Source organism: Eschrichtius robustus, chromosome 2 (genome assembly GCF_028021215.1).
Source record: "Eschrichtius robustus isolate mEscRob2 chromosome 2, mEscRob2.pri, whole genome shotgun sequence".
NCBI classification, from domain to species: domain Eukaryota; kingdom Metazoa; phylum Chordata; class Mammalia; order Artiodactyla; family Eschrichtiidae; genus Eschrichtius; species Eschrichtius robustus.
In genome coordinates, this window is record NC_090825.1 from 179,353,473 (window position 1) to 179,369,452 (window position 15,980).

The 15,980-nt window shown below is 58.1% G+C and overlaps 1 protein-coding gene across 4 annotated transcripts in view; it reads left to right on the forward strand.

The window, feature by feature from the left end:
* SHC2 (SHC adaptor protein 2) overlaps window positions 1-15,980 on the forward strand; it is a 29,487-nt gene that overhangs the window by 10,384 nt on the left and 3,123 nt on the right. Inside the window, exons 2-11 of one of the 4 annotated variants that reach the window (XR_011073259.1) lie at window positions 4,035-4,105; window positions 5,844-5,904; window positions 6,027-6,146; window positions 6,659-6,712; window positions 6,842-6,893; window positions 6,981-7,107; window positions 8,353-8,509; window positions 9,163-9,220; window positions 12,049-12,192; window positions 13,987-14,344. Coding sequence is in view for 3 of the 4 variants with exons in the window: in XM_068537466.1 (XP_068393567.1) it covers window positions 4,035-4,105; window positions 5,844-5,904; window positions 6,027-6,146; window positions 6,659-6,712; window positions 6,842-6,893; window positions 6,981-7,107; window positions 8,353-8,509; window positions 9,163-9,220; window positions 12,049-12,192; window positions 13,987-14,339 (1,197 nt within the window). In the remaining variant the exon portion in view is untranslated. The remainder of the gene's footprint in view (window positions 1-4,034; window positions 4,106-5,843; window positions 5,905-6,026; window positions 6,147-6,658; window positions 6,713-6,841; window positions 6,894-6,980; window positions 7,108-8,352; window positions 8,510-9,162; window positions 9,221-12,048; window positions 12,193-13,986; window positions 14,345-15,980) is intronic. The other 3 variants (XM_068537466.1, XM_068537467.1, XM_068537468.1) reach the window with 3 other exon arrangements.

Consider the following 15,980-nt stretch of genomic DNA (forward strand, 5'->3'; position numbering starts at 1 on the left):
ACCCACCAAAGCTGTCCACTCAGTGTGAGAGTCTACTTTGGGGGCAGGGGCCACAGCTAATTCTCTTCGAGGTTCTACATGTCTAACGCATGCCTGGCACATAGTCCCTGCGGACCTGTCTGTCTATCCGTCCCACCAGCTACCTGTCCATCCATCACCCATCCATCATCCATCATCCTTCCATCACCTGTCATCCATCCATCATTCATCCATCCTCCATCCATCATCCATCCATCATCCATCATCAGTCCATCCATCCGTCCATCATCCATCATCCATTCATAACCCATCATCCATCATCCATCATTCATCCATCCTCCATCCGTCCATCGTCCATCATCCATTCATAATCCATCATCCATCATCCATCATTCATCCATCCTCCATCGATCCATCGTCCATCATCCATCCTCCATCCATCCATCATCCATCATCCATCCATCCATCATTCATCATCCATCATCCATCATCAATCCATCCATCCGTCCATCATCCATCCACACATCGTCTATCATCCATCCAATGAAGGTGAGACACATCAGTTCACCTCCCTGCTTAAAGCTGTCCCACGACCCCCCAAGTTGCTCACAATGAAACCCAGCCCCTCATCACAGCTCCAGGGTCCCACATCCTCTCATCTCTCATTGCTCCTTGGTTCTCTGCTCCAGCCACACTGGAGTGAGTCTTTGGTCTCTCCAAGCTTCTTCCCACTTCTGGCCTGTACTTGCTGTTCCCTTTGCCTGGATCTTCACGTGGCTTGCTCTCTCTCTTCCCCTGGTCACTGTCTAGGTAACTTCTGCTGTGTTAACAAACCATCGCACAACCTAGTGCATGAAAACAACAAACACTTTTTATTTCCTGTGTAGGTAACTTCTTCCGTGTAACAAACCATCGCACAACCTAGTGCATGAAAACAACAAACACTTTTTATTTCCTGTGTAGGTAACTTCTGCTGTGTAACAAACCATCGCACAACCTAGTGCATGAAAACAACAAACACTTTTTATTTCCTGTGGTGCTGTGGGTCGGCTGGGGCTGAATGGTCTCCTCCTTCACATGGCGATTGGCTGCGTGTCAGCTGGGGAGATGGGGGTGGGCCATGTGTCTCGTCATCAGGCAGGCTACCCGGGCAGGGTTGCAGGGTCCCAAGAGCAGCAGGGGAGCAAGCTCCGGTGACGGGGGCCTGTGCCTGTCCGTGTGCTGCTGGCATCATGGCCAACCCAGGGCCTGGATGGGGGAGGGGAGGAGCTGGTGGCCACTTTTACAGTCAGCCAACGGCATCTGTAGAAGCAGCTGCTGTGTCCTGCTAGGGCTTGTCACCCACACACGTGCATGCGCGCGCGCACACACACACACACACACACACACACACACACACTGTCCACACGTGCTGTGTACACGTGTGCTCCTCCTTGGCCCCCTTGTCCACACAAAAGGCATTGTGCCTCCTAGTCGGCGCCTTGCTCTTTTTACAACTGCAGACTCTTCCATTCCCAGTACCGCGATTTGTTTAGGTTTAGCAAAGATACAGGCTGCCCAGTTAAATTTAAAGTTCCCATGAACACGAACAATTGTCAGCATAAGCATGTTTTGTGCATTATTTGGGACATACTTACGCTGAGAAAATAGTAATCGTTTATGGGAAATTCCAACCTAACTGGCGTCCTGGGTTGGACCTCACAACCCTAGACGTGTCGAGTTTTGGGGTGTCTGCAATTTCTTGCTTATTCCTTCAGTGCTGCAAGCCCCGCAGGAAGGGAGGGGCAGGCGGCGGGGGGCAGGGCTGCAGAGCAGGGCCGGGTGTCGGGTCGAGCGCGGGGGGGCAGGGCACCCTGGGGCCAGCATAGGAAGGCATACTCCGCACCGGGCTGTGGTGGCAGTAAATACCCACACACCTGCCCCAGCGCCACTCCTGCGGAGGCGGGGGCCCGGAGCCCTGGGGGGAAGGTGGAGTATGGCTCCCAACAGCCACATGCGCACACATAGGGAGCCCGCAGACTGGTGTGTCTGTGGGATAAAGTCCTCAAAATGGAGTTTCTTGGTCAAAGCACGTGTGCGTGTTTCATTTTTTAAAAGCCGAGGGGACTTCCCCGTGGCACAGTGGCTACAACTCCACGCTCCCAGTGCGGGGGGCCTGGGTTCGATCCCTGGTCAGGGAACTAGATCCCACATGCATGCCGCAACTAAAGACCCCGCATTCCGAAACTAAAGATCCTGCATGCTGCAATGAAGATCCTGCATGCCGCAACTAAAGAAAGAAAGATCCCACATGCTGCAACTAAAAGATCCTGTGTGCCGCGACTGAGACCCGGAGCAGCCAAATAAGTAAGTAAATAAATAAATATTTTAAAAAATTGAAGTAAAATTCACATAACAAAGTTAACCATTAGCCATTATTTATTTACTTTCTTTCTTTATTTCTTTTCTTTTTTTTTTGACTGCGTCAGGTCTTAGTTGCGGCACACGGGATCTTTCGTTGCGGCGCCCGGGCTTCTCTCTAGTTGCGGCCTGTGGGGTTTTTTTCTCTCTGTAGTTGTGGCTCGCGGGCTCCAGGGCGCGTGGGCTCTGTAGTTTGTAGCACGCGGGCTCTCTCGTTGAGGTGCGCAGGCTCAGTAGTTGTGGTGCACAGGCGTAGTTGCCCCGCGGCAGGCGGGATCTTAGTTCCCCAACCAGGGATCGAACCCGCGTCCCCTGAATTGGAAGGCAGATTCTTTACCACTGGACCACCAGGGAAGTCCCTACCATTAACCTTTTTTTAATTTTGTTTTTAAAATTTATTTTTGGCTGCATTGGGTCTTTGTTGCTGCACGCGGGCCTTACCCAGTTGCGGCGAGCTGGGGTCACTCCCCGCTGCAGTGCGCGGGCTTCTCATTGCGGTGGCTTCTCTTGTTGCAGAGCATGGGCTCCAGGTGCGCGGGCTTCAGTAGTTGTGGCTCGCAGGCTCTAGAGTGCAGGCTCAGTAGTTGCGGAGCACGGGCTTACTTGCTCAGCAGCATGTAGGATCTTCCCGGACCAGGGCTCGAACCCGTGTCCCCTGCATTGTAGATGGATTCCCAACCACTGCGCCACCAGGGAAGTCCCCCATTAACCGTTTTAAATCACAGTACAATGGTGTTTAGTACATTCACAAGGTTGTGCAACCACCAAATCTATCTAGTTCCAGAACATTCCATCAACCCAAAAAAAACCCCGTCCCCATTAGCTGTCACCCCCCACCCCTCTCCCCAGCCCCTGACACCCACGAACCCACTCTCTGTCCCTGTGGATTTTCCTGTCCTGGACGTTTCCCATCAATGGGATCATACGACAGATGCTGCACATGGCTGTCCCAGGTCCCCTCCCAGCAGTGCAGACAGCACGTTGGAGGGTGCTGGTGGCCATCGTCTGGCCACCCTGCCCCCCCACCCCCACCCCAGCTGTTCCTACCTTCTCTGTCCCTCAGCACCGTCTCTTGGAGATTCTGAATTACCGAATTACCTTCCGTGGAAATGGTGATCTGGGCAGGGGTGGGCACACTCTCCCTGGAAAAGGTCAGACAGTCAAAGCTTTGGGCTTCGCGGGCCAGACGTCCTCCGTCCCGCCTGCTCGCAGGCCCTGTCCTGGGCCTTGGGGACGCAGAAGTGAACAGGGTCACCACCATCCAGTCCTCCCGGGCTGACGTTCTAGTGGAGCAGAAAGAGAATGACCAGCAGACGGTGAAATGAGCAGCCAGGACTGAGCCTGGAGGAATCCACCGCTTCCAGGGAGCAACTCACTTACAGTCAGGGAGGGCGGCTCTGAGGAGGTGACCGGGAGCCTGGAGCTGGGGAGGGAACCAGTCCGCAAATAGATGGGGGAAGGGACGGCTGGGGCTGGCTGGTGCAAAGGCCCTGTGGCAACCAGGCTGGGCCTCCTAAGGACAGAGGCGGGGGCTGGAGCCCAGGGTGGCGGGAGGGGAGGGTGGGGGGCTCACTGGAGGGGAGGCTTGGGTTCCACGGCCAGTCCCCAGCTGGGCTCTGCTGGGCCGGCGCTGACCCTGTGCTCTCTCCCCTCAGTACATGGGCTGCATCGAAGTCCTCCGCTCAATGCGCTCCCTGGACTTCAGCACTCGCACCCAGGTCACCAGGTGAGGCCCGGCTGCGGGGGTGGGGGGGGGCCTGGTGTGTAGCTCTGTGCTGGGAGTTGAGGGTGGTGGACTCGGCGACAATTCCCTCCCCCTTCCCGGATTGGGGAGCAGTGCTCCGCAGGGTCAGAGTGATCTGGGGCGGGGCACAGTCCCAGCTCTGTCCCCGCCTGCCGGTCACCCACGCTTTCCAGGCCCCAGATGATCTCCATAACCTGGAGACGACAGCCCATCCCTCAGAGAGTGTGTGGGTCCCACGAGGGGTGTTGAGGACGCCCCAGCATGTCCTGGCACCCGGGGGGGGGGGCGGTGCTGCTGGCTCCCGGTTGAGGCTCAGGGCAGGGCTTGCTGCAAGGGGCTGGGAGCCCGTCCAAGGCGGCCAGGGCATGTCCACCGTCCCGGCTTCTTTTTGGTGCAGAGAAGGCATGGTGATGTCATGATGCTCTTGAGTTGCCTGGACCTGAGTCATGTAGAGTCAAGGGTACAACCAGGGCTGAGGCAGGAGGGGCCCACATTGTTTTGCATGTTGAAAACTGACTTGGTGCATTCACCAGAGACATTAAAAATCTCTACTGAGATATAATTCACATATCAAACAATTCACCCAATCAAAGTGTACAGTTCGATGTATTTTGCTGTTTTCGCAGTTATGCAACCATCACCACGATCTAATTCCAGAACATTCCATCACCCTGAAAGGAAGCCGCATCCCCATTAGCAGTCACCCTACCCCACCCCCCATCCCCTGACAACCAGGAACCCACTCTCTGTGTCTGTGGACTTGCCTGTTCTGGACGTTTCCCATCAATGGACTCACACCCTGCGTGTCCTTCTGTGTCTGGCTTCTCTCACTGAGCATCGTGTCCTCAGGGTCCGTCCACGCTGTAGCGAGTGTCAGGGCTTCACCCCTTTTCAGGGCTGAGTGATGACCCCGTGTGTGGAGGGACCGCACTGCGTTTATCCATCCATCTTCAGCTGATGGCCGTTCGGGTGGCGTCCGCCTTGCGGGCTGTCGCGAGTTGGGCTGCTGTGGCTGCCCGTGTGGCTGTGCGTGGACGTGTGTTTTCGGGTCTCCAGGCTGTGCGCCTGCGGGTGGGACTGCTTCACATTTCGAGGAGCTGCTGCTCTGTTTTCCCTTCCCACCTGCGGGGTGAGGGCTTGGTTCCCCTCACGGCACCGACATTGCTGACAGCCTGCTGTGTGTCCGTCTGACCCTCAGGATCCTGTAAAAGTTCCAGCCCCTCCGCAGGCATGAGCCATTTCATAGAAGTCTCTCCCATTCTGTTTGGGGGGGGGGGGTCGGTTCTGCCGTTGTGTCTGGGGGCCCAGAGCAGAGGTCATCCTCTTACGCCACAGATGGGGATCTTGGCCAGCCTGTGGCCACACAGAACTTGGGGTTCAGGCTGAAGGGCTGTGTCAGCAACCCCAAAGCTGACCCCCAGATCTCTCAAGTGGGCTGTGGCTCAGAGGTCCGCTGGTCACTGAGAAAGAAAGAGCTGGAGGGGGAGAGCTGAGGGCAGGGGCACCTGCGGGGCACACGGGGTGGGCGGCTGGGAGCCCGGAGCCCCTGGTGCAGGCTTCCAGGTGCCCCAGCATCCCTCCCTCCTCTGAGCCCCTCCCCGCTCAGGATCCACTGCACCCCTTCCTCCGCCCATCGCCCTCTGACCCCCCACCCTTCTCTGAGCTCCTGCTGCCTCCACTCCAAGCTCTCTAAGCCCCCTCCCCGCCTCCGCCCACACAGGGAAGCCATCAACCGGCTCCACGAGGCCGTGCCTGGCATCCGGGGCTCCTGGAAGAAGAAGGTGGGTGAGGGGCCCATGGCCTCCGGGTGGGAGCGAGTGGGGGGCACATGGCCACGCTGGGGCCTGCCCCAGCCGGAGCCCCGCTGCGGGCCCACCTTCCTGGTGCCCTGTGCCCCCCGCAGGCCCCCAACAAGGCACTGGCCTCCATCCTGGGCAAGAGCAACCTGCGCTTCGCGGGCATGAGCGTCGCTGTCAGCATCTCCATCGACGGCCTCAACCTCTCCGTTCCCGCCACGCGCCAGGTGAGCGCCGCCCGCCCCGCCCCCCAGCCTCCGCCCGCCCCGCCCCCCCACCCCCAGCCTCCGCCAGCCCCGCCCAGGGCAGGGTCTGTGGAGTCACCTAGGTGAAGCCTGGAGGCGCGCTGGGCGCGGGCCCTTGGGTGACGTGCAGGTGTTGGTGTGAACTGCGCACCGGGACACGTGTGGATTTGAGCACGTGTGTCTGTGTGTCTGTGTCGGGGGCGTGGTGACGTGTCTGAGCCTGGCGCCCACGTGTGCACGTGTGAGAGTGTCCGCCAGTGCGGGGCGGGTTTGTCCGCGTGGCCGTGGGTCTCTGCGTCCTGCCCTGGCTGCGGGGCTGCCCGTCCAGGGGGGCTCTCGGTCCTCCTGGCGTCCTGTCGAGGGGATGGCTCCATGCCCTCGCTCCTGTCCTTCCGGCCCCCCTGCGGCCTTGGTCAAGTGACTGGCCCGAGCCCCTGTCTCCTCCCCCGACCCTGAAGCGGCAGCCCCGTGACTGGTGGTCTCTCTTCGGCCAGATCATCGCTAACCACCACATGCAGTCCATCTCCTTTGCGTCAGGTGGTGACACGGTAAGGCCGGGACTGGGGGTGGACTCCCGGCCGCTCTGTCCCCCCGAGCCCCGAGACCCCCTGCCTGTGCCCATCGGTCCCACCCCCCGCGTTGCTGGGACTCCGCCATCCGCTGCCCTCTCTCCCCAGGACATGGCGGATTATGTGGCCTACGTGGCCAAGGACCCCATCAACCAGAGAGGTGAGGCCCGGTGGGGGCGGGTGGGGCCCTCGGGCTGGGGCGCGTCAGCCAGCCGAGGCCCCGCTGATGCTGTGCCACGACCCCCAGCCTGCCACATCCTGGAGTGCTGCGAGGGCCTCGCCCAGAGTGTCATCAGCACCGTGGGCCAAGCCTTCGAGCTGCGCTTCAAACAGTACCTGCACAGCACCCCCAGGGTTGTCGTCCCCCCGGGAAGGTACCGGCCTGCCCGCCCCGTCCTCCCGCACCTCTGCCGGCCCTGCCCCTCCTCCCCGGGCTGGGATCCTCGTCCCCTCCCTGCTCTGTGCCCCTCGTGGCCCACGGCTCGGCCACCAGGACCCCATTTCCGCATCTGTAAAGCTGGGATCAAAACATCCCCACTCCCGGCTGAGGTGAGGGCTCAGGGAACCGGTTGGCGGGTGGTGGCCGTCATACTGTCATCGTAAGTCTGCACGGGGGTGGCTGGCTCTTCTGCAAAGGGCCAGACTGCACGCCCTGCCGTCTCAGCCATCGTGGCGGACGGCAGCCAAGGAGGATGTGTGAGCAATCGGCGGTGGGCTGTGTGCCAGCAGAACTTTATTTATGGACACCCCAAACTCTGAATTTCATCTGACTTTCACATGTCATCAGATGGTGTCCTTCGGATGTTTTCTTAGCCATTTGACAGTTCTGTGGCGTAAAAGTGTAGAAACCGTCCTGAGCTCCTGAGCTGGCAGAGACAGGCAGTGGCCTGCGGTCGGCTATTTAAATATCTGGACGGACAGGAATTGGCTAGAATAGGTAGTGAATAAATGAATTTGTTAGAAGTCCGGTATGCACCGATGAGGGGCCGGCCTGCACAGCTGGACACGGGCTTGCACGCCCCTTGCACATGCACGCTGGGGGCGGCCTCAGCCCCTCTCCTCCCCGGGCTGCAGGGCCCTCCTCTGGGGCCCCCACTGCGACCTGCCGTCCCTCCCTGACTGAGCGGCAGTCGGCGGCTTCCCCTCTTTTGCTCTTAGGAACCACACTTGCCTGGATGAGCCCCCATGGCATAGATTTCGAAGGCGCCATCCAGGGCCAGAGCGCGAGGGCGTTTTCAACGCTGAGGGCTGTCGCCACCCTAAGCCGTGGCTTCCGGGTTCTGGGTGCAAGCCTGGCCCTGTGCCCTGGCTCTCTGGTGGGACTGGCATGGGCAAAGGGGGTGGAGACCAGCTTTTCTGAGGCCCTGCTTGGTTCAGCCAAAGCGCTGAGACTCGTGCAGAATCCCCTCTGATGGACAGAAAGGGGCACCCAGGCCCTCCATCAGCAACAGTTCCTGGTGCCACCGCTCAGCTGATGGGGGGCGGTCAGGGTCCCTGGGCCTGGCTTGCCCGCCGCACGTTGCGAAGCTCAGCCTGGAGTCCTGGGCACCCTGTCGGGAGCCGCCCCCCTCCCCCGTCACGTGCTGGGGCCTGTGCTCCCGCTGGCTCTGTGTCCGCAGGCTGACCGGGCCGGAGGATTCGGCCTGGGGGGACGAGGACGAGACAGAACACAACTACTACAACCGCACTCCCGGGAAGGAGCCGCCCCTGGGCGGGCTGGTGGACTCCAGGCTCACCCCCGCGCAGCAGCCCTGTGCCCTTGGGGCCCTTGGCCAGGTCAGCCTCTGCGGACCTCGTGGGGAGGGCGTCCCAGGGGGGCCTGACCCCCAGCTCCTCCTTCTGTTCTGTTCTCCGTGATCCTAGAGGAGGGTCTCTTGCGCCGCCCCCGCCTCCTTCCTCCCTCCCCAGACTGCCCAGATCTCCTCGGCCCTATTCTTGACACTTCAGACGGGATTCCCATCGCAGACATTGAGGAAATGGGTACAGCAGTGATTGAATCAGGGCTTCCAAGGAGGATAATGAGAACGTACACCAGGGAGACTGACCACCCCTGGTCAGCAGGATGTCCCTGAGGGCAGGGTTTGGGCTGGGCCCTGACAGGTCAATAGGCGTTGCCCAGGAGAGCAGTGCAGGGAAGGACATCAAGGTGCAAGAGACAGCATGTGCCGGGGCAGGCGTTCCAAGTGGGGACGGCCCCTGAGGCTGCAGCAGAGGTGTGTGGTGGGCACGCGGGCAGACTGAGGCCAGGGAGCGGGGGATGGGTTCAGAGCTGAGCTTCGAATCTGGCTTACAGGACAGGAGGGTTGGCGTGGGAGACTGGGGTGCTGTGCTGTGAAGAGGGGGTGCTACAGGCCAATCAGGAGGGTTGCCGTGGGAGACTGGGGTCTGGGCTTGCACACTGCCGGAGGACCCCTTGCTCTCTTTTTCAGGGAGCATCTCCTGCTCGAAGAGACGCCCGAGGCCCGCAGTGGGACGTGGGCCCCTCAGGTACGGTCGGCTGCTCTCTGGACTGTGGGGGGCCCGGCCCTCCCCCTGGGTCCCCACCGCCCCTCACACTGCTTCCACTCTTTGGGTCACTCCACTTTCACCGGCGAGATTGTAGTCACTCCCCGCCCTCTTAGAGATTTGACAGCGTCTGCTTTTTGTTTTTCTGTGCAGACCAGTTTCCTTGTATTTTGGGCATAGATACTGCATCTCGTGGTTCAAAGCACCAGCGTATAAAAAGGCATCCAAAACAAACAAACAAACAAACAAAAACAGGCATCCAGTTGAAAAGTCAGTCCCCCTGCCCCATTTGTTTTATCCACCTCCCTAATCAGGTAACCGCTGTTAGTAGTTTCCATGGTTTTTCCAGAATTTTGCATGCACATTCAAGTCAACTCAGACATACATGGCTTTCCCCGGTTTTTCGACGGTGGCGTGCTATCTACCCGTCCACCTTGCTTTCCCCTTGTAACAACCCAGCTTGGAATCCTCCCCACATCAGGGCACGGCAGTCGCCCCCCTTCTTTTTTCACCACGGCATAGTCCCTGCCACGTGAAGGACCGTCCTCGCTCAGACATTTGGGCACTTTCCAGGTGTTCACCACGACAGCGTCTCCACCACTCAGCTCTGTTCAAGGGCCTCCGTAGAATCCATGCCCAGGACAGTGGCCGCTGTTCCACGTGATAGAAATCACACAGCTGCCCTTTCGATTTACATTCCCAGCAGGTATCATGAGCTTTTAACAAAATGGTAGAGTTTTCAGCCATTTAAATGTTAACGTTATACAACACTTACAGTGACAGAGAAGGCTAAAATCCCCTTTGCCCCAGCTCCGAGGCTGCAACCTCACCCCCCTGGCACTTTTGTGTCTCCTTTCAGCCTTTATTACCAACAGGCCCCCAAAGAAGTCAGGACCCCAAGGCAGGCTGCGGACACCTTCGGTCTCTCTGGGGCTCTGGCTGCGTCCTTGTGCTCTTCTGAACGGCTGCGTGCTAGTCCCCTGTCCTTGGAGTTGCTTATTGACGTGGCCCCCCCTCTTGATGGGTGGCAGACCCCTTGGGCCCCCCCGTGTGTCCCTCCCACGGATGCTGAGCTGTGGATGGAGTGCACACGTCAGCCACAGTAGGGAAGCTGCCAAATGGCTCCCCGATGTGGCCGGGAAGTGTGTTTGCCCACCAGCCCTAGCTGTGGCTGCCTGTTCCCTCACAGCCGTGCTGACATGGGTTGGGCCTTTTTTTTTTTAGATCTTCCCAAACAATCTGGGCATTTCACTGCCGAGCATCAGAACCCTACTGGCTCCCGGTGCTTGTGGTTTAAGAAAAACGCGTGGCATTGGGTGCCCAGCAGGTGCCCAGCCGTCATCTGGCCCTGCTCAGCTATTTCTCTGGGACATGGGCTGCTCAGGCCTGACTCCCAGGGCTCACTAGCATTGCCTACCCCTGAGCCTTTGCACATGATGTTATCATGCCTTATCATGCTTCTTATCATGCCTTTCCCAAGTCTCTGGCCAAGAACTCCTACCGATATGTCAATGCCCCAGCTCCAATGCCCAGGAATTTGCTCTCTTCGGACTCCTGCAACCCAGGTTTCTTCCTTCATACTTCACCTGGGTTATAAGAGGCCGGGAGAATCTGTGCCTCCTCTGTGCAGCCTGGGAAGCCTGGGCTGAGGCCCCTCAGCCCCCATCACCCACCCAGGGCTGAAGCAGCATCAGCACACATATTGAACCATAGCCAGAGGGTTTCACCTTCACCCCTACTTGTGAAGAAGCTACTCCCGTTCTCTCCATTTTGCAGAGGAGGAGACTCAGGCACTGAGAGGTGACCTTACTTGCTCATGCCCGCAGGGGGTGGAGCCAGTGTATGAGCCCAGGTGTCTGCGAGGGTTAAGGGTATAATTGGCACGAAGCAGAGATCGCGGCTGCAGGCCCTTGGGCTGCATTTGGCCACGGTGTGTTCAAAGGTCATTATTTCCCTGCCAGCGATTAAAAATGGAGACGTTTAGAAATGGACTGACAGTTCTGGGGAAAAAAAAGTACACACGTGTCCTGTGAAGCTAGGAAAAGATGCTAAACCTTGCTCAACGTAAGAGAAATGGAAATTAAGTTCCCCCAGGATGCCATTTCTCACCTATCTATCGGGTCAGCGAAAATCCAACAGTCTGATAATACACGGTGGTGAGGCCTTGGGAACAGGGCAGAGGCAGACTGGGGAGGGTCCAGCAGATGTGGACCCAGGTGCTGAGGGACCCGGGGAGAAACTCCACCAAGGGTACCTTTTCATGGAGTTGTGGCTTTTGAACCATGTAAACGCTTTACACATTCGAAAACAAAACTGAGAAAAGAAAAGAAAGGAAAGCCTAAAATAGAACGCAAGCAAACAAATGACCTGACCGTGTATCGTGTTGATAACGTAATTACAGGGAGAGCAGAATTTTATTGTTACTGTTTTATTATTATTATTATTTTATTTTTGTTATTATTTTTTAAACGCGGAGATTTAACATAAACATTGGGCTTCCTGCCTTCCCTTGAAACTGGGAAGCTCTGGCCCCCTAGGCCGCTTTCCTGCCTGGCAGACGGGCGTGGGTGTGTGTGGGGGCGGCGGGGGGCGCGGCTCCCCGTGGATCTCCGCTTCTGCACAGCGCCCCCCCCCCCCCCCCCCCCGCGCCGGGCTGGGCTTTTATGCGGTTTTTCACGCCTGACCCTGCTGTGCAAAAGGGCGGGGCTTCCTTCCTGGAGGGAGACAGGTGTGGGTGGGGCTGCCCTCCAGGGCCCTTGTCCTTGGGCTCCCCCGGCTGACCCCACGCCCCTCCGGCTCCCCAACCCCAGCCCCGCCCGGGGATGGCTACGTGCAGGCAGACGCCCGGGGCCCGCGAGACTACGAGGACCACCTGTACGTCAACACGCAGGGTCTGGACGGCCCGGAGCCCCCGCAGCCTGAGGACAGCCCCAAGAAGGACCTGTTCGACATGAGTAAGTGGGGGCAAGCCAGCCTGTTGGAGGAGGCCGGGCCCCGAGCCGCCCGTGGCCTGATGGGAGATGCCCTGCGTCCTCCCCTTGGGACTTCTCCCCAGGTTATAGGGTTGGGGTGGGGAGGCGTGCTTCCTATGGTACTCCCTCCTCGGTGGGACCCTCCAGTCTCTTGAGGGTAACCCAGCTCCCTCTCTATGGGGGAAGAGTGTGATGAGGGGCATTCAGGCGTCTCTTCTCTGTGGGATGCCTCAGTCTGCAGGGTGGGGGGGAGGCCTAGCTCCCTATCTCTGGGTCTCCCCAGTCTGATGAGGGAGTTTAAGCTCCCTCTTCGTGTGACTCCATGGTCTGAGGGAGGAGGCCCAAGCCCCTTAAAATGGAAATCCCAGCCTAATGGGGGACCCCCAGTCTGAGGAGGTAGGCCTAATCCACGTCTTGATAAAGTGACTAGCTGATGGTGGAGCCCATTCCTTCTTCCCTCTGGGATGCCCCAGCCTGAGGGAGGGCTCAGCCTGATGGAGGAGGTTTGGGTCCAAAATACCCTCCTTTCCCACAACATCAATATTATTTATTTGTTTGTTTATTTATTTTTGGCTGAGTTGGGTCATCGTTGCTGAGCGCGGGCTTTCTCTAGTTGCGGCGAGCGGGGGCTACTCTTCGTTGCGGTGCGCGGGCTTCTCATTGCGGTGGCTTCTCTTGTTGCGGAGCACGGGCTCTAGGCGCGCGGGCTTCAGTACTTGTGGTGCGTGGGCTCAGTAGTTGTGTCTCACGGGCTTAGTTGCTCCGCGGCATGTGGGATCTTCCCGGACCAGGGCTCAAACCCGTGTTCCCTGCATTGGCAGGCAGATTCTTAACCACTGTGCCACCAGAGGAGCCCTGGAAATCTCTTCCTTCACAGTTTGCAAAGCCCCCTTAACCCCACCGACAACTCGATTTCTTGGCATTACAGTAGTGACATGACACCTGCACCTGCTGTGGCCCTGCTGGCTCCTCACAGCAATTTCAGATGGGAAAGGAGGTGCTCCGGGTGTGAACTCCTTCTGAGGCAGGCTGTCCCCTTGGGTGACCAGCCAGATGGTCCAGCAACCCCAGTGGAGAAAGTGATGCTTGTTGCCAGGCGCCCGTTAGAAATCCTGGGGTTGCCTCTGATTTGCCCTCCTTGGGTCATGTGCTCATCCCCCAGCCAATCACTAGGCCAGGAGTGCGAGATGAATATGCTGATTGGCCAGGACTGGTCACATGTCCTGGGAGCGGGAGGCTGGGTCAGCTTCCCCTAGGTCACTGGAGGAGTCAGGGAGGAGTGATCCGGAGGGACCAGAAGTGGAAGGAGGGTGGAGGCAGAGCACAGACACACCAGGGCAGGGGTCAGGGCTGCGCCTCTGCACTCCAGGGTGTTTGAGCTATGCGGCCACATCTCAGAGAGGGTGAGTGGCTTGCACAGTGTCACACTGGTGCCTGCTGGGAGCCTTAGGAAACTTAGGAAGACCATCAGGAGCTCCTTCATTAGAGTTTGGAAAAGAAAGGGATGCCTGCTGCCTACCACCGAGGTGGAGCATGTAGTGGAGGTCCTGGCCAGTGCGGTCAGATGAGCTGCTGAAACAAGAGGCGTCAACACTGGGAAGGAAGCCCGTGTAACAAGACAAGAAAAAGAAGTAGGTGTGCACATTGGAAAGAAAGACGTGCTCGTTCTTTGCATATGTTTAGAAAATCCAAGAGAATATATTGCGTTACTAAAAGAACCAATAAAAGGTGAAGGAGCAGATCCCCCCCCCAGCCCAGGCCCCTCCCTCCCCGCAGGAGGCAGCTGTCGCCCGCCTCCCGCAGGGTCTTCGCCCACAGGACCCTTCGAGGATGCCCTGAGGCTGCACGAGTGCTCCATGGCCGCGGGTCCGGCGGCAGCCCCGCTTCCCGTGGAGGACCAGTGGCCCAGCCCGCCGACCCGCCGGGCCCCCATCGCCCCCACGGAGGAGCAGCTGCGGCAGGAGCCCTGGTACCACGGCCAGATGAGCCGTCGGGCGGCGGAGAAACTGCTTCGAGTGGACGGGGACTTCCTTGTGCGAGACAGCGTCACCAACCCCGGGCAGTACGTCCTCACCGGCATGCACGCAGGGCAGCCCAAGCACCTGCTGCTCGTGGACCCCGAAGGCGTGGTAAGGTGGGCGCGGGGGCGGGGCAGGGGTGGGAGGGGGCTGGAGGCTGCGTGGGGTGGGGTTGGGGAGGGGGCCTGGGGCAGGTGTGGAGCCGGGCCGGGCAGGGAAGGGACCCGGCCTCTCCCCTCAGCCCAAGGCCCAGGGCGCCCGCCTTTTAAGCGCCTTTTAGGTTTAATGAAGTATTTTTCAGATTACAGAGCCCTTTACTCTGTTTCCCTTTACCAGGTATTTTAGAATTACAAAGTATTTTGCAGTTTTAGAAGACTTTTAGGTTTTACAAAGGACTTCCCAGTCTATAAAGCATTTAGAGGGGTTACAAAACCTTTTCCAATGTCAAGGCCTTTTAGGACTTACAAAGTACCATATTCCATCAGTTGCAAGATGCGCTTTTTCCCCCCACATTCTATCAATCATCGTTAACGCATCTTGCAAACAGTGATGTCTTTGAGTGATAAATATGGTCGTTTCAATTTCTAACGTATCTGAGGGTTCACAAAGCACGTCTCCATTTACAAGGAGTTCCAGGGCCTTCAAGTTACGGAATTGCATCAACCCTCTGGTACACACTTTCCTCTCATTTTGACATCTCTAAAGTCTTGATTTTTTTTTTTTTTAAACCATCAATTGCATCACTTTTATCATTACTGAACTCGGAGGTTTTTTCCTCTCCTTGTGGTACATAAACTGTGATGCATCTTGCAGCTGCCTTGAGTCAGTGAGGTTTGGCATACTCTGTAGCTCCTAAAGCATCTTAGGGTTTACAAGGCATTTTCCAATTTACAAGGAGTGCTAGGGTTTTGAAGGGTTTTCCATTGTCCAAGGGTCTTGGGCTTTGTAGGGTGTTTCCCTGGTGAGAAGGTGCGTGGGGTGTTAAGGGCCTTCTCAGAGTTTACCAAGTGCTTTTACCACCTCCAGCTGAATCCTCGGCGCCACCCTGGGGGGCTGCGTGTGCTCTGTGCGCTATACGGGGCACACTGGGGTGGCGATTGTGTGGCCTGGCCCAGGTGGGGTCACGACTCCCGGCCCCTGTTCTGTCAGTTCCCTGAGCCACCTCCTCCCTCGTGTCTCATCGCAGTGCTCACAGCTGTGACCTCAGCCTGGCGTGCTGTCAGCCCTCCCCCAGGCCTAATTCCCTCTCGGGTAAACAGATCTCCAGGATGAGAGACGCTATAGAAGCTTCAGAACCTCCTCACATACTTGGTTAACATGCAGGTTCCCAGGTCCTGTCCCCAGTGCCTGGGAAATCGGTGGTTTGCCGTGGGCCCAGGCATGTGCGCTGCCAGCCCACTCCCCGGGTGATTTGTGCCCAGCGAGTCTGGCATCGCCCATGAATGTCTGGCAGCTGGCGGCCAGCGGGTCTGTGCTGCGTCCAGGTCTATACGCAGGATGCTAAGATTTTCTCATTCTAAGATGCAGGTGGCTTTTAGATTTGGTGGTTCTGATTTTCGGATCCATGTCTACAAGATTCCTGGCGTGTATTCATTTCCTAGTGCTGCCCTCCCAAATGATCACCAACTGGGCAGCTTAAAACCACAGAGATTTATTCTCTCCCAGCTCTGGAGGCCAGACGTCTGACACCAAGGCGTTGGCCGGGCTGGTTCCTTCTGAGGCTCTGAGGGAGGATTGGGTTCAGGCCTCCCC